General features: G+C 35.1%; 1 protein-coding gene across 5 annotated transcripts in view; it reads right to left on the reverse strand.

Annotated features, from left to right (window-relative positions):
• rt (Protein O-mannosyltransferase rt) overlaps nucleotides 1-26221 on the reverse strand; it is a 64063-nt gene that overhangs the window by 37314 nt on the left and 528 nt on the right. The window contains exons 1-4 of one of the 5 annotated variants that reach the window (XM_081744005.1): nucleotides 16409-16556; nucleotides 12539-12720; nucleotides 4269-4393; nucleotides 3208-3384 (exon numbers count right to left, since the gene is read on the reverse strand). In XM_081744005.1, the coding sequence (XP_081600131.1) occupies nucleotides 3208-3384; nucleotides 4269-4393; nucleotides 12539-12612 (376 nt within the window). In that variant the 5' untranslated portion in view covers nucleotides 12613-12720; nucleotides 16409-16556. Of the gene's footprint in view, nucleotides 1-3207; nucleotides 3385-4268; nucleotides 4394-12538; nucleotides 12721-16137; nucleotides 16387-16408; nucleotides 16557-26221 lie in introns of those variants that run through there. The other 4 variants (XM_081744009.1, XM_081743995.1, XM_081743999.1 and 1 more) reach the window with 4 other exon arrangements.

The raw sequence follows: 26221 nt of genomic DNA on the forward strand, positions 1-26221 counted from the left end.
GTGTAACGGAATGGCGTGGAATTTCATAGGTGGCTTCCTCAATGCTTAAGAGAATACATTAAGATGCTCTTTTTTTTCAACATATTCTTCTAAAACAGATATACTGTATTATGTTTACTGTTGTTAATTCCAATCACGTCTTTCAAAACATCTGCAGAATTTGTTTCTGCACTTATCACATGTCTTCTGTCCAGGAACAGCGGTTTATACAGTCAATGTTTTTGTTAATTTTATCAGCAAAATCAACATCTCATTTCTCAAAGCTTTAGTGACTGCTCATTTGTAGCATTTAAATGGGCCACAACAACTTGTCTGATAATCTTCATACTTTTTCAAGTAATATGTCACGATGTTCAGGAACACTTATTAACAAATCAGAACTGACTCCAACCCTTTGGAATAACATTTCTTTTTAGGATGCACTTATAACACTAAAACATGGAACTTTACAACCCGTGTATAGCTGTTTTCGTGACTTTCAGTTTTAGTTTCCTTTCCTAGACTGCTGTCAAAATTTACGTCATGACATTCTTGTGGACTAACTTCTCACCTGACAGCACTATACTCCCGCTACCCAATAAGTATTCAGTCTTACGCTCTGAATACGACGTAAGTATCTGCATAGAAGCACACTTGAAAACGAATTGAACAGTTCTATATAGTTACAGTACAAGATCAGACAAGATTTGACATTTCAGGTGCTCAAGGAATGATCATTTGTGTATATATTTAACCGAACTTTAGATATTTGACATTATAAAAATATACATAAAAAAATATTAAATAAATTTATACTCTCTTCAAGTGATATAAAACTTTACATTGTGACCGACAGCTTATACTTCAGTTTGTGAAGTTACGTTAGATTAAGTTGGCGGGATTTTTACCTGGCACTGACTCTCCCTACTTGTCATCTAGCTTTCATTCTACGTTATTTGAACGATAGTGGCTTGCAGAATTGGAATATTAATTCAATTTTAAAATTAAATCCACTTTAATTATGTAATAATTCGGAAAGGAGAAAAATGTCATTACGAAATTTCGAAAATGAATGATTCTGTTTATGATTTACTTCCTTCTCTGAGCCCCCACACACTTCAACAAAACGTATACTTACTGACTGCTTGAGACCTGTGACTGTATCGAGGTAATAGTGTGCCAATACCTTTCCTGCATCAATGGCAATAACACTTTATGTACAGACAACACACAAAGCTGAGCGTCGGCCTGACTGAGTTAAACGAGAATTATTAACCAAGGTACTAAAAAAATAAATAAATAAAAATTAAAAATTAAAAAAAAAAAAAATAGTTTTGTTTCCCAGTCCCTTAGAACATACCTTCAGCTTCAATTTAAAACATGAAGAGGCGAGGTATTGTTCTCTGTATCACAGCGATAATGTACCTTTCGTACGCAAAGGACTATTCTGAAGTGCAAGGATATAATTTTCACTTTTAATGTACAATAATCTTGATGGTATATTCTTTTCATAGCTCTACAGACTTTCATTAACTTCAGCCAGAAATTTCACTGATACATTGCTTACATAGTGACATATGCTTTTTTGTACGCTCTATGCAAAATCTTCGAGAACGACCGGAATGAAAATTCTGAAACTTTGGTCTCGTATTTCTCATAAACTATTAGGATTATAGAACAGAATTTTTGCAGGTCTTCATACCTTATCAGTGTTAACAGTTATAAAAAGTTTCATTCAAAATATGAATCAGTGGGTGACATGGCCTGGGTGATTTGACGTGTAATGAGCCGATGTTATTGCGATGCTGAAGGGTTAGTGCTATTTTGGCGTACCTGCAGCTAAAAACGACCAAAACAGTAATATGTTGATCTCTCACATTGACAAGAATGAAATTAGGTGAAAACAGTTACTGGATTTGTATTTTTGGCGACTTTTTAGTTTCAAATGACATATTACATGAGTCCCCTCCCATTTGAACAATTTCAGTTTGATTCGCGATGGTCTCTATGGTGGTCATATGTCCTCTTGGATACAGCACCTCTCTAATAAGTAGCACACTTTTCATCCCAATCCCTGCGGTCTTCTCCAACTTACAAGGATTGTCCAGACTTTTGAATCAAAAAGTTAGGAGTAGCCGAACATATGAACTGTTCATGGACAACCAATGCAATTCGAGACAGATTCTTTGAAATTTAAGAATGGCAATGCAAACGTTTACACTACCCTTCAATTCTTATAAATGTGTGTACCAACTGCCCATATGCTAGTAGCTGAGCGGGCGTCCAATTCACTTTAAAAAGCCATACCACCTGTGGCAATGACGTTACATATGAGTCTGATGTGTTTGTGAATGTCGTACTAAACAAGGCATAGAACACTTGCCTTATGAGGAATTCGTTGGCTTCACTGAATATCTGATGCAACAGAAGAGATGTCGCAGAAATCGATGTTATTATAGCTATGTTCAATTGTAGTTTGCTCCTAGAATTAATTGTAGGCGTTTGTAGTTCCGTATACTTCTAGATCTGAGAATTTGTTATCAACAAATTTTGTACAGAAAACAGGCAAACTTGCTACAATGGAATTATACATAAAAACTACATATTGATCCAAATCACAACGAGTAATATCCCTATTTCAGAAGACTTCTGAATAACACAATAAATAAATAAATAAATAATAAAAAGCTCCTCTTATGAAGCTACAAAAATAGCATAAATCTACCTTTTGAAAATAACCAATGTATGGCACGTTTGGGACCATATGAACAACCACATAGATGTTTCTTTCATAATATCCTGCAAAAGATATAATATTCCACGCTCGAAAAGTTACGAAAAATAGATAAGAAATTACGAATCTTGCTATACATTTCTGTAAATAGTTGTAAAAAGACAAACCAAATTGCTCCATGCCCCAGAAAATTACCAACATAAAGAGGTCAAACCCCAGACCTCAAGTTAAGCACCTTACAAACTAATGCAATAAGAAAAAGCTAAATGTAAACTTCATTAACATAATATTCCAGATAAATTTAATGATGTGTTTCAATATGGCTTAAAACTCAATTTCGCGGACACAATGAATATCATACTTTAACTAGTATATGAAAACAGCCGTGACCGCGCAAGGCAATGTCATTATATTCTGCCCTTGCTAATTAATCAGGAAGAGAATGAAAAGAGTGAATTAATAATTGTGCTTTGTTTTAATTGTTGTGTACTTACCAAAAACCAACAGAAGACCCGCAAGAGCAGCTGCCCACTGACTGAGTCCCATTTCAAGAATAAGATAATACACGGTAGGAATAATCAAACTTCCACATAACGCAGGAACAAATCGAAGAGCCAACAAGGGTACATTATTCGCATATGAACTTCCAATGCGATCAAATTTGAACTGACCTGAAAAAACAAATCAATAAAATAAAAATTCAACTTAATTTTAAAAAGCATAATCGTTGTTTTTGTAATATTCGTAAGGAAAGTTTCCTCTGCATAAAGTAATGAATTTGTATAGGGTGGACCAGATATCTTGAGACGCCCTTGTAACTTTTACATACAGAAACAACGCTGAAATTTTGTACCATGCAAATATCGACAGGGGGACATTGTTTGACATACTCTGTGATATCACCTGGTTACAAGTGTTGTCAATCCAATATAAAGAATATTTTTTCAAATGGCACTACGTCAGGTCTTTTATATATATATATATATATATATATATATATATATATATATATATATATATATATATATATAAAACTTACATTATCACATTTGTTATTGTGTGTTGTAAATTAAGGACTCTACAGTATTAAAAATATCCAAATTTTGGTGACTTCTATAGCAGTAATAACACAAGAGAGATGGACATCTAAAGTACTTTAGTGTCTAAAATTGTGATCGTGAAATGTGAAATGATGTATTTCGAACGAATAGGAAAGAAGTTACAATGGATTGAAAATTTTACTTTTTTTCAAAAGCCTTTATTTTGAAAACCTGCTTAGGTAAGTACCTTTCCAATCACAGAGATGGTTCTCAACAGGTGTGAAATGTGTCCTATACTTTCCGTAATAGAAGGTCATTCACTATTTTGACGACTATCGTTTACTGATAAATCACCTTATTTTTCTTATATGTTACTTTGTTTCAACTCTAATTTAACAAATAGCGATGTTAATATACACTTTAAAAAATAGCCAACGTTTCACAATCGTTATATAGACTACATCTGGTCCTAAAATTAAATTAACTTCAAATAAATAAAAGAAATACATACGTACCATCAAATCCAGCTAAATAAGCTGCAGCGGCTACTAACTGTTTACCAAATGGTGGGTGTGAATCGAAGAAGAATGTTCTTTTCATATATAAACTCACATACTTTCCATAATGAAGTTCGTCGAATCTGTTAAAACAAAAGGAAAACAAAAACTTTTTTAAAACAAAAAGAAAAAAAAAACTTTTAAACGAAAAGTTTACATATTCTTTCTAGTTTGATTAAATATTCAATCAAACTTCTATCGAATCTTCTGAATCTAACAACACATTATGAGATGTTAACAAGAAAAGGTTAGTAGAAGAAGCGAAAGCGATGTGAGGTCGCCTTGATTTTTTTTTTTTTTCAAATGCCAAAGGAGAGAAAACAGTTCTTTGCTTTATTCCCAACTATTATATGCTTTAAACTATACCTCTTTAATAAGGCCTCTTTTGTAAAATTTGAAATATAAAGAAAGAAACACAAAAGAAGAAAGAGATAAAAAAAAATGGCATGGTTTAAATTTTAAGATACCATGCTTAAAGAATAGTGCTTTATATCAGCGTACTGAGGCATAACTAGCCGAAAAGAAGAGAGCGATATAAAAGAAATAAAGAAGTATTAGAGAGAAGCAAAACGCAAGAGGCAAGTTCGGTCTGCCATAGAACAGACCGTAAGAAATCGTCCAACGCAAGAGGAATTGGAGACTATAAATAAATAAATAAATAAATAAATAAATAAATAAATAGTCAACTTCAGGAAAGTGGTCAGAGATCAGTTGCTTCAATAACTCAAGGTTACTTCTGAACCGCTAAGATTCCACTGAATAAGCGTTATTTTTAGAAATGTAAACGTCTGAGACGAACCTTGACTTATGAGCCAATTACTGTCCACTCATTATTCACCAGTTCATCTTCCACTATATTAGGTTTTAGTGGAATCAAATGTGGCTTTCGAACTGATGGATATTTGATGTCCTCCTAGAGAGGGTAGTAGGGGGGGGGGGGATCTAAAAAATCGAAAGTTTGAGGATCCCTTTGTGGTAGTGCGGAGAAGTTGTGTCTGCATGTAAGTATTACCCATGCGAAATTTCAGAAACTTAGGTTAATATCTTCTGTTCTGGCAAGGCCTATGAAGTTTCGAAAATTTTGTAAAAAATAGGAAAAGTCAAAAATTTTCTAAATTTTCAATAGAATCGTAGGCCCTTTCGCGGTAGTGCGGAAAAGTTATACCTAAGTATAGGTATTACCTGTGCGAAATTTCAAAACCATAGGATCATAGCTTATGTTCTGGCAGGGGGTGCAAAATTTTGAAAATTCGTTGAAAAATTCACATTTACCTTCTTTTATTTTTTAATACTATACGTTTATCACAGTATCTTTCATGGTAGTAACGAAAGGTTGCGTTTACGTGTATTAAACTACTACAAAACGATTCAGAACCGTGGGATAACATTTTCTCTGCTGGCAGTTGACCTGAACTTACATATTTTTTTCTTACTAGCACATGAACCATATTCTTTCAAATACAATAACGCATTTGTTTCAAGTAAAGCAGCAACATTTTATAGCTACACAGTTATTAGGCTTCAAATGTTTAATTCATTACCTGACAGATTAGAATGTTTATGTTTTAACAAAACAGAAAAATAAACGAATACCTTATAAAACTTATGGACTTTCAATTTCAAGTTTGTGAAAATTTTTCGCGAAGGTTTATACTGACCCTTGAACCTGAATGAAGTCGTCATGGTTTTCATGACCGAAAACTTATGGAGGCCTCTGTAACTAATTGTACAGTTCTTTCCACAGCCTCGGTGTGGCATGGGAAGTCAGCGAGTGACCATTCAGTTGGAACTTCTTGTAGCATAGTTTGCAGATCCTTGGATATGTTATTCAAGACTGGTGGTGGGGCCACTTGGGTTGTCTGCCAGTCGATCATGTCAATGTAGTCCTTCGCTTCAAAATTTATTTTAAAAATGTTTAATTTGCGAACACCATCAGCTTCACCTGTTGCTTCAACTTCTCTGGCTCTGGCTTTTATAACTCTTCGAACTACAAGTGTTCGAATGTGTGCTCTTTCGTTGGTTAGCATCGCAATCAGAATGTTTTCTGGAGATGCGAAGAGAGCATTTCGCGAAATTACGTTGTCGATTACGTTGAGGTGAGTTTTGTCCAAATATCCAGAGGCCACAATGAATTGGTGAACGTGTCAAGCTCCATCCTTAATTGAATGGTAGACTTTGATACGGAACCAGAATGGAACATGCACTCTCATAATGAACTCCACTATGGTGTTTAGGCTGTGCGAAGGTTTCGTTGTAGAAACATATAGCCGTAAGATCCTGTTCGCTGTTGCCAACCAGCGAAACACGTTGAGTCGCCCTGGATCGCGTTTGGCTAAATCTGCTGGACAGATTTCTGAGGAAATGGCAAGAACAATATCTATAAGATAATTTTTATTCTTACTAGGAATGGATGGATCAATTGAAGGCAAGGCACAATTAATTGGCTTATATGTTACTAATGGAAGCTGCTCGCAGCGGTCCAAAGACTTTCCAATGCTGCCAGAGTAAGACGAAGGGCCAGAAGTGAGGCCATCAAGGAACTGGAACAAGTGACGTAGGTGGTAATTAAAATGAAGGAGGCAAATAGCCCACTGAACAGGTTTGCCTAACTCCAATTCAAGGCGGTGCAGTACTCCATTATGTACTCCTGTGTTCACTGGTGTTCCACCACAACCAAGCGCAATAACGCTGTTGAGACCTCCAAGCACCTCTGTTGTAATATTGTTGATATTTTCAGAAATGTCCAGACTGGATCTAGAGGTAGGTGTAACGTGCCCAACGTAGACAGAAAGAGGTTCCTTCACAAGAAAATAATGTTCTTCTATTAACACTCGCCCAACGGAGATCGGGTCATTTTTGACCCATAAATGTTTTAACTTTTTTCCCTTTTCTTCTTTTTCTGCTCATCGGTCTAGGTATGCTTCTTTTAACCTATGTACCATGTAGTAACACTTCTATTACCCTAACATTCTTTATTTGTCAACCACAAATAAGCAGTTCTTTGTCTGGGTTTTGAATGACCCGGTCTTCGCTGTTTACGTGAAGGATATTTTATTTGTCTTGTTTACCTCACACCGTCAGATTTGTTGCCATTTTACTCACTCTGCATGATCACTTCTACTCATGATCACTTGCTCATTCTCTTAGCATGCTCCAACATGTCAGCAGTGTTGCCAGGTGGAAAAAGTCCCACAAAACGGGAAATTCATATCAGTGGCGGGAATGCGGAATATTTTCTTCCAAATATGTAGGATATGAGATAATTTTCTTCAAAATACGTACCAATGGAAATGCATGGTAATATATATGCATATCTGGGCGTTTGTGTGCGTTATATATTTGCGAGAAACATTGAATCATATTGATCGGTCAGAAATGCCTGTTCCTACTGAACTTTAAATGCAACTTTTCCTTACTACCAGGAAAGATCCTGTGATAAACGTATAGTATTAAAAAATATAAAAAGATAAATGTTGTGAATTTTTAAACGAATTTTCAAAATTTTGCACCCCCTGCCAGAACATAAGATATGATTATAAGGTTTTGAAATTTCGCACAGATAATACCTACATGTAGGTACAATTTTTCCGTGCTACCCCGATAGGGCCTACGATTCTATTGAAAATTTACAAAATTTTAGATTTTTCCTATTTTTTACCAAATTTTTGAAACTTCAGAGACCTTTGCCACAACAGAAGATATTATCCTAAGGTTCTGAAATTTTGCATGGGTAATACTTACATGCAGACACAACTTTCCCGCACTACCGCGAAGGGGTCCTTAAACTTTCGATCCCCCCTCCCCCCCTAGAGAGTAGCTCGTTTAGACGACAACGTATATGCTGGCTTAAACTCATGCCTACAATATGGTGAGTGACAATAAGGATGAGAGCACAACTACGAACAACAAGCGAAGACAGGTGGTGAAATACATGAGCCAGTGACTCGGGGTTTTGGTTTTACACTCAAATTCAGTAAATGATGTCTGGATGAAAACGACACACGTCTGGATTGAAACAAACTTCTGACTAGTTCGACTACAGATACCAACGAATCTGGCGGCGGGGTTGGAACGCTCTTCCCTGATACACTGTTTTACATGAGTAACGGAAATCTTTTCAGCCTGGACAGCTCTAGACCAAGCACAGTGATTACATTACAATATACGTAATAGAACTTGGTCATTTCACAGGGACTCCGCACCATGGCTTTCCTGGCCACAATCAACACAAATAACAGCGGTCGGATTACACAACGTGCTGGTGTGCCCATTTAAAGCAGCGAAGGGAACTGGAAATGTAGAGACGTACTTTTAGTCGATAATATCCAGCTTTCACGAATACCGGAACAGTAGAGGAACTAAAAACCAGTGACTGAGTAGCAACCAACTCACAAGATTTTTTACTTTTAACACGAACTACGTCTACGATATGTTGGTCAGCTAAATCGGCGTTCATTTTCCCTTCACGGCGCTTAAGAAATCCCAACATGAAATCACTCTCAAATGACATTCAGCACTTGGCGACGTTCTCCTGATGCGGAAACTGGTCCATTCAGTTCGTTTCTCATCTACCATTTCGTAGTTTTCGAATGTCTTTAACCTATCCAGTATGTGGGTGATTAACTCTGTTAATAGCAAAAGGGGACAGGCTTTTAATACTAGTCGAACGGTTAGATTCAACATTCGTATTATCAACACCTTTCTTTAATTACAAAATATCAGACTACAGGAATCGCGACACCTGTCTTTTTATAATTCTCTTCAGCAGATCGAACTTCAGTCTCACTCGCGTCAGATTTAGGTTTTCCTAGAGAGTGAGCCCGGACCCGAAGTTGAAAGATTTTATACCCTCAAAATGTGTTAATTATTCAAAATTAATAAATAAAAACAGTGTATGGTAACCTCAACACCAAATCGAGGAGTTTATGAGAAGTAACGCTACTGCCTTAGCAATCGCGAAAGCACATTCCACCCAAGGATCAGCATGCGACAAAGGTGGTCAAGCAAACTGGTAGGTGCGCAAACTACCATGTCCGTCGACAAAAGCATACAGCCCCGAAAAAAAAAATAACAACAGAAAACGAGAAAATACCAGAATAAACAAAATCACAACCCTCATGAACGATAAACAAGAACGAAGAAAATAAGTTCATTTTTTCACACGTTTTTAAAAATTGTTTTCTTTCTTTTATTAGCTTTTATACGAAAAAAATAAAAAAAATAAAAAAAAAAAACCGAACACTGGACTCACAAGTCAGGACGGAATGGTGCATACCTAACTCAGAGAAAGATGTCCACTGACCATCCTCTTCCAAGACCCTCTACAAATCACTCGCGAACCAAGAAGAGGTATTCGCAATTGAAAGGGGAGAAAAATGCAAATGAAAATGTGATAAATGAAACTGCCCTCTCAGGCCCACTCCGTTCCCAACGGTTCTTAATAGTTTTGATTTGTAAACTTGAATTGGTTGATCATGCTTTACAAATTTACAGAAAGAAAATGAAGAATAGAACCAGTTATCAAACTGAAAACACTGCTCGACATGGACATTATCAGTTTAATGGAAACACCTAAAAAAAAGTGTAGCTTAACAGGTTAATATGGCATTGAACTATCTTTCGCCCTCAGGACAGCTCTGACACGACTTGGAATGGAGTCATAAAGGTCGTGAATGGAAGCAAGAAGAATATTACACCATTCAGTGTGAAGTGCTTCACTCAGTTCCATGAGAAAATCTACGCAGAATTCGTATTTATAAAACGAATTACAGATGTTTAATTATGTTCAGGTCTGAAAATTAAGCAAGCCAGGGGAGATGTTCAACTTCATCCCGATGTTCTTCATACCTCCCACTACAGCTACAGCTGCGTGAATGGACACATTATCATCTTGGAATACGGCGTCATTGCGCGGAAAAAAAAAATCTGGAACATAGGGTGCATACGGTCCTCTAAAATGCCTACGTAATCATAAACAATGATGTGACCGGTAAACGTTAGCACAGGATCCAAAGGATTGCAGCCCATGGCCCAAAGGATTCGGCGCCAAGTTTCACGGGTGGTAGAGACACTTCCGATTATACACTTCTTTGGGCGTCCGCCACACATAAACACGGCAAGTGGGTATTTTCGCCGATCCCAAGAGTATTGGACGATGAAATAATGACGACACACAGCTCTAGTTTCTTACTCTGTCATTGAGCTTGAGACTTCGTACCCTTTTTAGTTTATAATAAAATCTATTGAACGATGTATTGGATAAAGCTCTTAGTAGGCAAACATGAATGTTACTCCATAGTTAACACAGATTAAGCTTAAGCATGACAAAACAATTAGAAGCTACGATAGCCAATCTTAAATTCAAATAATCTAAAGCTAATTTCGTAACTACGGTACATAAAGAAGAGATCAGGATACGTAAAAAATATTTCACGGGTAAAATCTATTATCTCACACACGAAGAGTAAGTTAACAATGCATGACATAACCATAAGAAACCCATTTATGCAAGCCCAAAACTAGTGTAGAGTAGAGGTACAGTTGAGTCCATTTTATGAAATGAAATCTGAGTTTTATGTTCCACGGTTATGCCGGTTAGGCTAAAGGAGAAGTGAAGATGAGAAATGAATGAAATGGTGGAATGAAGAAAGTAGGAGGAAACGGAAGAACCCCGAGAAAACCCACGCACACGGTGTATGTCCACCACAAATGAGTCCATTTTACACTGCATATAATAATATACATGTATATAAACAAACGGACACAATATCTAACATAAAAATTTTATAAAACCTATCAGTAATAATGAGTCATTTCCTTAAAGTGAGCTAGTGCTCTCTAGGAATTCTCATTCTCTACTTTCTTTATCTTCAATACTTCTTAATATATCATATGGGAATTCTGGATTAAACAATTCCCTTTATAAAATAAACAAATAATAAGTGTGAGAAATCTGGATGCTACCGATCTTTATCAATTACGAATTTTCGCTTCCTTTTTCCCCTTTTTGTGTGCCTTATTGTAATTTACTAATGTATTTTTAAATTATGTGATATTAAAACATTAGTGGATTTCCACTGACTGTTGAATGAGTTTTACATAATTCGAGGCCAGAGTAATAATGTAAGTTATTGTGTATCCCTTTTTTAAAAAACAGCAGTATATATATAGAGAGAGTTATTGCTATCCAGACTCTTCAATCAAATTTACAATCCATCTCCTCCAACGTATACGGCACGACTGTGGAATATAAACATGTATAGGAAAATCTCTACTCCGCTGAATGCGAAACTGGGTTGTTTTCACAACCACATTATAAATACATGTTTAAAAAACAAGAAACTTTTCGATCACTGGAGGTAGTTTACATATCTCTTTTCAGCACACAGCTATACGAAATGTCAATTTACAGTTTAATATGGAATCTGAATCACATACAGGGGCCGCGGTGGCTCAGTGGTAGAGCGTTCACCTCTGGTGCTTGGGGTCCCGGGTTCGATCCCAGCCCCCGCCAAGTGAACTTTGTGGTGGACGAACACCGTGTGCGTGGGTTTTCTCGGGGTTCTCCCGTTTCCTCCCACTTTCTTCATTCCACCATTTCATTCTTCACTCATCATCACCGTCTCCTTTAGCCTAACCGGCATAACCGTGGGACGTAAAATTCAAAGATTTCATTTTTGAATCACATACACTTTCATTAGGAATCGAACATGAAATAAAATCTTCAAGCTTTATGTCCCACGGTTATGCCGGCTAGGCTAAAGGACACGGTGATGGTGAGAAATGAATGAAATGGTAGAACGAAGAAAGTGGGAGGAAACGGAAGAACCCCGAGAAACCCACGCATATGGTGTTTGTCCACCGCAAAGCTTATTTGGCGTGAGCTGGGATCGAACCAGGGACCTTTAGCACCACAGGTGAACCACCGAGCCGTGGAATCGAACATGAGTATCAGCACAACACCAGAAACGTTTACCATTAAGTTACTATAGAATGAGTGTCCACAGAAGTTACGAATGTAATATTTCACTCCAGTGATTTTTTAAAAGTAGAAAAGGAAATTCGATGGTAGTTTATAAAAATTGAAATTAAATTAAAATACAAGAATTGCGCTGAGCAGACAAATTTCGACATCTGACCGGGCTCAGAAAAACGAAATTTATTACATGATTGTGTTTCAAATTAAGCAAAACAAATTTACACTGATGAGAAAGGAAAACTCTACTTACACAATATTCCTCGGTTCTTCTAACCGATACATTCGAGTTGCAAGGCCAATTACAAATAATATCACAGCCATCATGTCGAGTTGAACATTTATTTGAAACCTTTTCTTACTAGGGCATAACTTCAAATCCTCAGTTGACGATGTTTCACTTGGTGGAGTTTCAGGTACTGACTCTCCATCCCCCTAAAACAATAAAAGTAGATTAAGATCGTATATAACGGCTATATATCAACGATACTAATTCAGTTAGGAAATCCGTCAAGATTAAAGTTCCTTTTTTTTTTCAGTTTATTAACGTGTAGATTCGTAGCCAACTCTTGGAGATACTCCTGAAATAAAGCGGACAAAATGTTACCTTAATAGCAAAATTGGCTTGCACCTTTGCAGACTTAATCACGGAATTCTTAAGTTTTGCCGTAAATATTCTGTCTATGGATTTATTTTCTTACGTTTTCTGAACATTTCACAAATTATTTAACGGTGCTGAATATCCGCACCATTTTTGGTTTTTAGCCTAATGGATTTATATGGAAAATTATTTTTCCTGTTTTGTTAAAAATGAACTGGAACTTTAATGGTTTGATTTTAGTGATTTCTTTTTCAAATCTATTTAAAAGTTATTTACTTTGTAAAAATTAAATTTTGTTATTACAAATTTAATATCTTATGATTAAATTTAATTAAAATAATGTTAAACTTATATATACTGAATTTACCTTGAAAATGCAAGGGACATTTGACTAGACTTAAAAAAGAAATCTGTAAAATCACGTAATTAAAATACAGTTCATCTTAAAGAAAGTTGAAAAATAACTTCTCTCAGAAACCAATGAGCTAAGAACTAAATTTGCCGCAAGTACTCAACATCGTTAATCATCACTCATCTCCATTTATCACTGTCTATTTTAGCCTAAAGAAAATAATCGAGAAGGAATGTTTCCTTCACGGCTTATTGATACTTTCCTGTACCGACAAATTTCATTAGGATTAGAATTAGGAATTAGATTTTTGGGCTTTCGGCATATATGGTCATGCTAGCCCATAATGTATGAGCGATAACGTCCCTCGGCGATCACACTACCCGGGGAACCGGGGAGAAAGAAAGGAATTGAGAAGCAAGAAAGCCACTTGCAACATTACGTTAGGTACCACCCAGACATTTACCTGGTGTGAATGAGTAAAAAAACTCACTCAAGATGGTTGGCATGAAAAGCTTTTACACTTCTTCTCTGAGTGTCCCCACCAAGAATAGAACTCGGGACCTCTCGCACCAAAGACAAAGAGCGTCAGCGACATGCTAAGCGGGGCCATGACAAGACTTCATATATTTCATTTCTAGCAGCAATTTATTTCACATCCTCGATATTTCGATTTCTTAAAAATGCGCCTTATTCAACCACAAGTGAGTTCGTGTTGTTTTGTTTCATATTAAAACCTGACTTATGTGATTAAAAGAAGAAAAGATTTACGTTATGAGATTTAAGGGTATGAAACTACAGAAGCACCATATCCCTCATGATTTATTGATTCATTCTAAAGATATATTACATTGACTTGATCCCTAGTCTTCCGTTGCAAGCGCTGCTATCGGTTGAAGGGATTCCACTCGCTTTTTCTCGCTTAGCAACAGCCGAACCCTTATTGGCTCAACGCGTGGGTGTGTGAGGGTGTGAGCTTTAGTTCGCATTTTTGCCACGGCTCAAGACATTTTGGCAGCATAATAGTTTCTAGTTCGGTTCTAATTCGCTTTCAAACAGTTTGAATTCTACTTTACTTAGCAGTAATAATAATACAAAATATTATTAGTTTTACGTCCCCCATGGTTATGCACTGTAGCTTAACGGAGGTAGATGATTAAAATATATGATTACGAAAGAACTGGTGAAATGAGAATGTGGAACGAAACAAAAGAACCCAGAGAAAACCCACGGATACCACGAACTCACATAGCCTTGAATCGAACTACGACATATGGCTCTAAAGGTGAGCGCTTTATCACTGAGAAACCGTGCCCTACTACTACTACTAAATAACAATACTACTACCATAATACTAGATATAGGGAAAATCTCCACATTCAAAATCATTATACAGTATTGTTTCAAAACGGTTCCATATACTTAGGTCCAACATTATATAATACATCCCTAATGATATTCGTAACATTAAGTCAATGAATGTATTTAAACCATTTACAAAGAAGTATCTATTGGACAATTGTTTTTATTCAGTAGATGAATATCTGTCTGCTAAATGCAGCTTGTAGATTGCATAGTGTAATTTTGTCTCATATAATACAATAGCGTTATTTTTTTTTTTTTTTTTTTTTGTATATAATAACTATTTTTCTGTATCTTATTTATTGACGTGTCCGATTCATACGCTCGTATTCCTTCGAGCTTCATGTATGACTTATGTATGAAAATGAAATGAAATGAATAAATAATATCAAATAACTTTTTATTTGTCAAAAGTTATTTTTAAATGAAACTTAAACCACTGAAAAGATGTTTAAAGAAATCTTAATTCTCGAGATCAGTTCTTTCTATATAGAACTTGGCGCCTTTCATGAACATGATTCCGAATTCGATTTTCATTGAACTTTCAGATCATTGACCATTATACGAAATATTCCTAGGACGTATTGTCAGTAATCATTAATCTATGTATTACTATGTCTTATCACATTAAAAAATCAACAGTAACAACAACAGCTCTACCCGCTGATCCAGTGGCTAGCGCGTGCCCCTTAGATACATGTAGTCCCGTGTTCGATTCCCGATGGTGGAGCACAAAAATTTAATTTCACAATCACTGTTAATCTTGTGATACCATAAAGTATGTCGAGGTTCCCCTGGTGATAATTGTATGTTACAAAATTTTAGCGTTCTTTGTTCATTAGTTTGAAAGTTACAAGGCTGTATCAAGATAAATGATACACCCTGTATAATTACTGAAAGCCGGAAAATCATATGCCCAGTCTGTATATCTGCCAGAATCTTCAGCCTCTTCATATAACGTATCAAACTTATGCTCGAACAATACCGAAATTTCTGCCCCATATAACATTTGAGCACGGACTATGATTCCTGTGGTTATTCGGGATCCTTAAAGAAGTTGTATTCACGTAGTCTTCGACCGCTAGACATTCAGCGACTCTTAGACAGACAAAGTGAACACTTACTCACTTTACGCACACTGATGCAAGTTTATGTATTTCCCATTTTTGCTACAACGACATATGGAATTAAATTCACAATAAAATTCGCCACTATATTCTTTCAACATAAGAACTGTAAAGCAAAAGGCAATATTGAAATTTGGAGAACACAGCACTCTAGAATATAAGAAGCATTAATAATTTTGTACGTATTTTCAGCTAGGAAATATGTCTTGATCATGTTTTAACGTCATAAAGTTAACATGTCGTATTTCTCTATTGAAAATAACTATCACCAGCTTATCACTAGTTCGTAATACATCCTATTTTTTACGGCACCACTTTCTCTAAAGTCCATTTGTTTTACAATTAATAAAAAAGTAAACATTACTGCGAATGATTCTTAATATATATTTCTTTACATAAGTGTATTACAACACCTTGCAGATAAAGAGGGCCACACGCTTAGCTTAAAGAATTTATGTTTAGCAACCAAGGGATTCAGAAAGAGGGTTGATTTCATTCAACACACTTTGTATAAAACAAATTTACCAAATGTCACTATTCTCATTATCACCGTCTCTTTTAGCCTACATGGCACAATGATGATGTTAAAAAAAAAGTTCACCAAAGAACTAACGGACAACATCTAATTTGTGACAAATGTGCACAGAACATCAAACGGTACTTTTTCTACGAGAAAGAAAATACCTGAAATAAGATTTAACTGTTCCTCCTCCAAATCTTTGTCTATTGTAAGCAAATTAAAGTTTATAGTAATTTAAAAACGCACACACATTACTTAGCGAAAATAAAACTAATCAGTTTAATAACTGTTTTGTTGTCCAAACACGGCAAGTTATGACATTTTGCCAGGAGCAAGATTTTTCTTCGTGTCATCAACCTTATTGAAAGAGAAAGTTGTAGAAATGTGATTAAAATATGAGAGAATATAAAACATATAGTGTTGCCGTATAAACACACATGTATTTGGCACATAAAGCATTTTCAGCACACGAAAGCATACTTCACTTTGAGTAAATTGCTTTAATTGAATTAACGCTTATTATTAAAAAGCTGCAATACTTTAACATGAATACAATGTAATTTTTATAATAATAATAATAATAATAATAATAATAATAATAATAATAATAATAATTATTATTATTATTATTATTATTATTATTATTATTATTATTATTATTATTATTATCTAATAATCTTCTGAACTAAAGATCTTCTAATCTCTTGTGTATATTTTCATCCAACATTTCCTCTTGAAGTATTTCAGAACTATCTAAATTGTATCTCCAGTAGAGACCTGCACGGGCCGGGCCAGACCCGAAGCCCGGCCCGGCCCGCGGGCCGACTCTGCTATTTCTTTGCACCGGGCCGGGCTTGGGCGGGCCGACACTGTTATTTGTTTGGGCCGGACCGGGCTTGGGCTGGCTGACATTGGCTTCTCTTCAGGTCCGGCCGGGCTGGGGCCGATCAATTGCAATTCTTTAATAATTATTGACTTTCGTTAAACGATAATTGGAATAAAGCCAAACGTTGAAGAAGTGTGTCCGTGAAAAATGTTACAAAGAATGCACTAGCTATTTACAGTTTGTGTTGCTTAGCGGCTCCACTTTCACTATAGAGGATTGCAGGCATTATGCGGTAAATTAAGCTCTGACCTTGACCTTCACTGAACTCAAAATATAACAAGAAAGGGTGGGAATGTTTTGCCTGTCGCTAAACAATATTGCCATCTTCACTTTATGCTAAAAATCAATTAAGTTAGATTTTTGTTACAGGGAATGGGGTTTTTGTTCTCTCGATGACAGCAAAGTTCTAGGAGGCAATGGTACCATTCGGGAGGCAAGCGTCAGGTTGTGGACCAGAGTTTAGAAAATGTTTCTGAGGGTTAGGTCAAATTTAGTACTAAATTTTGAGAAAGATTGGGGCTCGAGCTAATTTTTTAAAAAAATTATCGGGCCGGCGTCGGGCCAAAAACTTTTAAAATTTATCGAGCCCGGGCTGGGATTGGGCTAAGAATTTTAAAAACTTATCGGGCCGGGCCGGGCTCGGGCCGAAAATCTCCAAAACTTTTCGGGCCCGGGCTGGGCCGGGCCTAGGTGCGTTCGGGCTGGATTGGGCTCGGGCCGAAAAATTCGGTCCGTGTAGGTCTCTAATCTCCAGTAAACTTAACCTGTTAAAAAATGATGTATTAACTTTTGAAGATTTTAATATATCTAAAATAGATTGGTTAAATAAAGAGCCTTTACCAGGAATACACTATTACTCTAAAGTCAGGTTTTAGTTCTTGTCAACTTTTTTGGATAATACGAATCTAAGTGTTGAACCAGCAGTATCGGATTTAGACTTAGTTTTAACTAATTCATCTATAGTGTCGGAAAGACATGATGAGTATATGGTGGCTCCTGATGTACACCATTATTCAATTGTAACTAAAGTATTTTTATCCAGTGTTTGTAAAGTATATGAGTCCACTGAAAGATTTTTATATGCTAAAGGTGACTATTTATCCTTGTATCTTCAAATTGCTAATGCTGATTGGTGTAATATATTGTTAGGTAATGATCTCAATTTAGTAGCTTGCAAACTAGAGGAAGTTATTAAATCTGCGATGGAGTGTAATATTCCTAAATCTAGGCCTAAAAAATCTAAATTTCCCTTATGATATTCAAAAAAACTGATTTTTCTATGGAAAGTAAAAAATCAGGCTCATAAAAAAATACAAAACTTCTCAATGTGAAAATGATTATATAGTCTTTTCTAATTGTAGAGCTTTCAAAACTCAATTAAATGTGAACAGGCAAATTCATTTTAGTAAAATAGAAAATGATCTTACAATTGCCCCTAAAAAAATTCTGGAAATATGTAAATGGTTCAAAAAATAAGGTAATATCTGGTATTATTGACAATGATGTTTTGTTGACTGGTGATAGTATGTTGGCTGAAAAGTTTGCCAACTATTTTCCATCGGTCTTTCAAACTTTCTCGGTTAGTGCTACTAAAAATCAATGTTCATTTGAAGAATCTGGTTAAGTTAAACCCTCAGAAATTACTACTCAATATGTATTGGAAGCTATCAGAACTTTAAAGATTAAATCGTCAAGTGGAATAGACGGAATTCCAGCTTTCATTATTAAGGGAATAGGTGAAACAATTGCACCAATATTGTCTTCTTTGTTTAATTGGAGTTTATCCACTTGTAATTATCCTGATGTATGGAAATTGGTTTCTATAACACCCATACCTAAAAATAATGAAAAGTCTATTAATGATTTTCGACCAATCTCTGTAATGAAGGTAATTCCAAAAATCTTTGAGAAAATAATCTAGAAATATGTTTATAATAAAGTAAAGAATGAAATTAATGTAAACCAACATGGATTTATGGCTGGTAAATCTGTAATAACTAATTTAGCAAGTCTTATGCAATATACGCTTCCAGTTATTTGGGCTGGTGGTCAAGTTGATGCTATTTACTTGAACTCTGCTAAGGCATTTGATAAATTACCACATCACTTATTGATAAACAAATTGAAAAGATATAACTTGCCTGTGTTATTGATTGTTTGACTTCATATTTAAATGAAAGGAAATTTGTGGTAAAATATAAAGGGAAACTGTCTGCTATTCATACTGTAATACCTCCGGGGTACCCCAGGGTTCTAATCTTGGTCCTCTATTGTTTTTGCTGTATATTAATGACATTTGTGTTGATTTAACTTGTAAATATCTGTTATATACTGATGATATTAAAATTTTCAATCAAATTAAGTCCAAACAAAATCAAGATACTTTGCAAAACAAATATATATATCATAGTGAAAGGTCCGAAGAGAATTCCCTACCCCTGAACTTTAATAAAATGCAAGGAATAACATTTTCGAGGAAAGTTAACGCTTCCATCTACAAATACAGGATAAGAAATCAACATAACCAATTCGTTAAGCATGTTAGAGATTTAGGAGTAATATTAGATGAAAAATTGCTTTTTCAGAAAAATCTTTAGGTTGTAATCTCCAAAGCTAGGAGGAATTTAACAATGCTCAAATGGTTATGTCGAAACTTTACTAATATTAACACGTGCAAAATTCTCTATATGTGCAATGTTAGGTCTCATCTTGAATATTATACGGTAATTTGGAATAGTGAAGCAAAATATTTTAGTTCGATTGAATCAGTTCAAAATTCATTTCTAGCCTGGGTAAAATGGAACTTTAAAGAAATGAGAGAGGCGAGCTTGTCAGACATAAGGGTGGATCTTAATCTTACACTTCTGTCTGACAGGCATCGGCTCTTTGAGTTGAAATTTTTTCATATAATTCTGCATGGAGATTTTGTTCTGGAGAACTTTTTCCCTTTAAAAATTTCTCACAGAAACGTTAGGAAATTTGTTCCGTTTATTAGTAAATATCTAATTAGGTCTTCAATATATAAAGGTATAGAAACAGCTAATAACTTTTATCCGGTTCTTGATTTGTTTCGTAAGAGTTTCAAAAAGGTGCGTGAATTAGTTTTAAACTTTTTAAACAAAGTATGAAGTGTCTAAGTATTTTTAGGCTTGCAACTGATTGTCTTAATTTTGTTTCGTGTTTTCATTAAATACTGTATGGATTTGTTTTATATATATTTCTTTTTAAAATCAAATTGTAAGAACCTTTTTAATTCTGAACAGATACACATGTTTGTTACTTATTTATTATATTTCTGGAGATCATTTTGTAAAGTTTGTAAAGTGCCATTTGAAAGATCCTTTTATGTTTTGTTACTTTCTTTTTATTATTATTATCTCGTCTTTTATTTTCCTATCATCTTTTCTTCTATGCTTAATTCCTTCTTTACTACGTATACTGCACTTTTTTTTTAAAACTTGGTCATGGATTTTTTTTTATTTGTGTCATATGTAATTTTTTTATGCTTATTTTATCTTCGTCATTATTACTACCCTTATGAATCAGTGTATTACTTGATGTGTTTAACTTAGAAATATTTATTTTCAATTTGTAATATCAGCTACAGAGTGTCTTTTTGAACTTTGTTTTCTTTCAATATTTTGTAAACTGTTACAACTACATGGTAAATAATAATCTATTTGAGAATTTTATACTGTATACTTATCCTATATGGTATACGTTTTCTATATGCAAGTTAATTATGCTTGTTTTTTACTATTGTTATTTTTGTATTTCCCAGTTTATAACACATCTGCATGTTTTTATGTTATTTTTCTGAACTAATATTTTATACATTTCATCTATTTTTGTATAATCAGTTGTATGTTTTTAATTCTATTTGCATGCACCCTATGCTTGTAAAAACATTTTTTCTTTGGGGCACTTGTGGCTGTAATGCTCTTTGCTTCCAATAAACATATTTCAAACATTATTATTATTACTCTGATGGTAAACCTAGCTAATCATTGAGACCAGTATCTCTTGTACCCTGTGAAGAATAATTTCGCATTATACAGTATGCGTTCATTGCCATATATTTAATTTTCTGGATTCTAAAGGTAATAAGTAGAAAACGGTTGTCTACAAAGTTTCGTTCTTACATTTAATGACTCTATGTAACAGACATATTGCTTTCCATATAAAAGTGATCGATCGGTCCATCACAATTATTTGATTCGTTTCTGTATTCCCTGCTGTCAATTAACCATGCTGACAGATTCGCTGAAAAGCATTGAAGATTATTGTGAGGACGGTTCAGTACGGTGACGCAAGTGAATTGAATTTTATGCTAATGGTACTCTATATGTAATAAAGCATGCCCTGGTGGCCTACGTGTGGGGCTAAGCACATTACTTCTTCTATCACCCGAGGTTATGGTAATGTGAACCCTTAACGGTACCAATGGACCACAGTGCAATGTCCCAAGCTGGGGCCGTGTTTTTGCCATAAAGGTAAAAGTTGGAACTTCAGCAGGAAATTTCATCGTGGTAATTGTGAGCAATTTGAAATTTTTAAGCTTGACTTTGGGTCATTCCACGTCACTTCAGCCAGGATTTGTCTCATTTGACACCCACCTGTGTCAGAATGGAAGGAAAATTCATGTACTTATGTAGTTTGTGGCTGAATCCAAAACTACAAACCATTTGAAAATCTCTGCATTGGTTCTGGACTTATGGACCTTTGAAATTGGAGCCTGCAACCTGAGAAATAGTAGTCGCGAGAGCAAAGGGCACATTAAAAAGAGGGTGTAACTTTCTTCAAATTTAACGTAGGAACATGAACTTGTTTTTGTTTGTTTCCACTATAAATGTGCTTTACAGATACATAACAGTTATTCTTGCAACGGTAGAAGGAAAAGAGAAAATCATTAGTAACTTAAATAAAACTGAAGATAAAAAACGCCTAACGTTGCAATTGCAAAAACTCATCAGCCCCCATCTCAATTTGAATGAAATTTTGTGTGAAGAACCGTAGCAACATATCCATTTAATAGTATATATATATATATATATATATATATATATATATATATATATATATATATATATATATATATATATATATATATATATATATATATATATAAATGATGATGGACAATTCATGAAAGCCATAAAAAAAAATAATAAATTTGTGATGAGTTGAAAATATGCCACGTGATGCTAGGCCAGAATTATCCAATAACTGGTACCAGCAAAAGCGTCCTATAAATACCTCCTGAGGGGATTGGCAATATTACATTTGGCGACTTAGTTCTTTGTCTTTCTTCTTTGTCTGATTGAACAGAACGTTCTTAGACTTTATGTAACATTCGAGATTAACTGTTTGGAACATTCGAGTATAACGTTTATCTAAATTTCTGTAGATAGAATGTATATTTACCTTCTCTGGGACTATCTAGAATGTTCGTCCTTGGTAATGCAGACTTTATCACTGAAGAACTGATTAAAACTATCACTGAAAAAAAATGGCCAAGCTTATTCCACATGCATACATAGCAAAGCAGCAACTTCGTTACCTAAAATCTAGAAAAGAGTGTCTACCAGACAATGAAGAATTGATACTGATTGACATCAGTGAAAATTATTCTTTGTCATTCAAGATGAAACTCAGGGACCAATGGCTGTTGCACACTGCATGCTTGTGTTCTTTATTTCAAAGAAGATGGCGTTCTGCAACACATGAATTTTTGTGTTTTAAGTGATGATTTAGATGATGATGTCTCAATGGTACATGCAACACAGAAACTTTTGACAAGTTTCATAAAAACCAACATCCCACAAATGACAGAAATTGAGTATTTTACTGACGCTTGTGCATCATAGTATAAGAACTGTAAATCCTTGAATTTGTCATCTTCTTCTTGTTGTTCACCTCAACCATAGGTTGGTGAGCAACACGGAAATTTTAAAACTTTTCTCTCGCTTGGGAAAGTTGTTTTATACTTTGATAAGCCCTCTCATCATCAGGAATTTGTCATCATGAAGCCATTTTCAATTAAAAGCCCGGTGTTTTTTTTTTTTTTTTTTTTTTTTTCAACGAACCATGACAAGTCATCCTGTGATGGTATTGGTGGTATCATAAAGCGAACTGTAACTAAAGCAAGCCTTCAGAGAACTGTCAGTGGACACATCATAAATGTACAAGCAATGTACCGCTACTACAGAGACTTCGTTGGTGGCATTTGGTTTTATTTTATAGCAAAAGAAGACATGCAAATTATTCGAGAACATTAACAGACAGGTGTTTGGCTGCAAAAACAGTCCCAAGTACGAGAAGATTTCATTGTTTACAGACAACTGGAGATTAGTGCCAAATTCTTGAGTGGACAAGCAATTCTGTCTGTCAACCAGATTTTGAAGGGATGGGTCAGTAACTCCAATACCGTGCAAAACATTACCAGTACTCAGAGTATTACTCAGTATTACTATGTAGAGCGCCAGTACAACAAGTGGTACATTGGGCTAATAACCGAACTGTTCTCAGAAGAAGGAGATGCTGCTGTAATGTTCATGCATCCTCATGGCACTTCCGCATCATTTTACTGGCCACAGAACACAGTCACTTGTTTGGTGCCTATCACGAATGTTCTCTGTCAGGTAGATGTAACCACGACCACAGGACCAACCTACAAACTGTCAGATATTTCAAGCAATTTAGTGAGAGCAGGGAAGAATACATATGCAAAAGTACATTTTCAACTGTACATACTGTAACAGTGTTTTCATTTCTTGATTTTACCCCAATATTATTTTCATACTTGGGTACTTTACATGTCACAAGCTCTGAAATAAAACATTCAACTCATCACAAATTTATTTCTTTTACGTTTCTTATGTATTGCCCATCACCATTATTTTTACTAGTGAATGGATATGTTGCTACGGTTCTTCACACAAAGTTTTATGCAAATCGCGATGGGGGCTGATTATTCCTGCAGTTACATTGTTAGGCATTTTTATTTGTAGTTTATATATATATAGCTTACTGAAGATTTTCTCTTTTCGTTCTGCCGTTGCAAGAATAACTTTTATGTATATGTAAAGTACATTTATAGAGTAAATTAAAAAAAAAAAAAAAGTTCATGTTTCTACGTTAACTTTGAAGAAAGTCACCCTCTTTCCAATGTGTCTTCGCTCTCGCGACTACTATTTCTCCGATACAGGCTTCAATTTGAAAGGTTTATAAGCCCAGAATCAATAGATCGATTTTCAAACGGTTTGCAGTTTTGGATTCAGCAGCACAAACTACATAACTACATGAATTTTTACTCCATTTTGAGACAGGTGAGTGTCAGCCCCTGGCTAAAGGGACGTGGAATAACCCCTCTTCATTTTACATTGCTTCCGAAAGGTTGTTGTCACGTTTACGATGCACATGTAAGTACATACCGGTTCCTTACTGTTTTGCCAGAAGATATCGACATAATATTCAATGTTAAACAGACTCATATTCAACAACTATACCGAACGACAATATATTTTATAGTGCATCTATTTGAGATTACACACCATACACTTCAGTACACCACACCATACGAATATAAACTCTTATTCCGGTTTATATTAGGACTTCATTTTAACTAGATATCCTTGCACAAGTTTTTTTTCCCCCCGTTTCTTTCTTTTAATCCATTATAGAAGTGTAAGGTGTGCGCAACCTAAGGCAAACCACAAGAATTAAAATACATTAAGAGATCTATGTATTTTTTCTTGGAGGTTTTAAATCCAATTTGATTATTTTTAGTTTTCCCTCAGACTTAGGCTTTCACAAAGTATGGTAATGTAAATGATGTTTCATGGGTGCCGGTCAAGTTTAGGCATTCCATATTTTGCAAAAATTACAAGTAAAATTCAATATTCTACATGCAAAGACATGTTTATAAGGACCAAATTTTTGGGCATACTTTTGTATTGGGAGGGCCAGAATTTTTTGGTTAAAATTCGTACTTTCTCGCTACTTCAACGGCTTTGTCGCTATATTTTCTGTATTTTTGTTTGTTCCGATTAGATTAGTACTTACCTTCACTTACTAATTACATTTCCGTAATATCAACTCGTTTCCCCTGTAAATTTGTTTTTATGCAATTTTGGCCCCCAAATTCACGGTAGTAAGTAATACAGCTGTACCTTATGTTTACAAATGTAGTAAGTAGTGTTACTAGTGTAAAATCATTGTAAGTGCTGTACGACGTTTAAAATAAGTGAATGCATATGAGAGAGGACGTAATAGATATTAATTTCCGCCGGGGCAATATTTCTACAGTGTAGAAAATCTCTACTTTATCTTCACAAATGAAGCGTTACAAGTGTGAAACGATTACATAGGTTACAGATACTCGAATCAATGTGAACTCCCGCGCGGGCCCACCAGCTTGCCTTTCCTGACTCGGTTAGATAGCATTCATGTTTATGACCACCCAGTATAGTCTAGTTTGTATCTTTTGCACTACTATAACTTTCATGGGATATGACTGTACGCTATATTTATACGCAAATCGTGAGAGAATTACCATTTTGCAACAACTATTTCTGGTTGCCCCTTTAAATTTCATCTATGCTAATTATTGTCTTGTCGCCTAGTGCAAATGTTTTGGAGAAAAATGAAAAGAGTATTAGTGAAAGAATTATAAATTTTGAACAATTATTTCGAGTGGTGTGCCAACACTTGACCTGAAGGTTGAATGTTCCTTTTATGGAGGGTTGCATATCAATGATATACCGAAATTTTATCTTACTACTTTAGCTTCATGTATGCACCCCACCCCGTCACCCTGATACTAAGGATACATATCCTTACTATAAATCAGTCTTTATTAAATCATAGGTTCTATCTGTATACTTAATTTTACGCTGATACTTAAACCTGCAAGAAGAAACTTCGGGAAAACTTTACAATACATGCTCCAGTTGTGCATCGATAAGTAGGACCGCTTTAAAAGGGTATAATAGAGTAGGGTAGGGTAGTCTAGAGTGAGAGAGGTTTAAGTAGGGTAAGGGTAAGAACGGGTTAGCTTAAGGTTAGGTTAAGTTTTGACCTATCTTCATAA

This window comes from Thermobia domestica, chromosome 2 (assembly GCF_964235325.1).
Source record: "Thermobia domestica chromosome 2, izTheDome1.hap1.1, whole genome shotgun sequence".
Classification (NCBI taxonomy): domain Eukaryota; kingdom Metazoa; phylum Arthropoda; class Insecta; order Zygentoma; family Lepismatidae; genus Thermobia; species Thermobia domestica.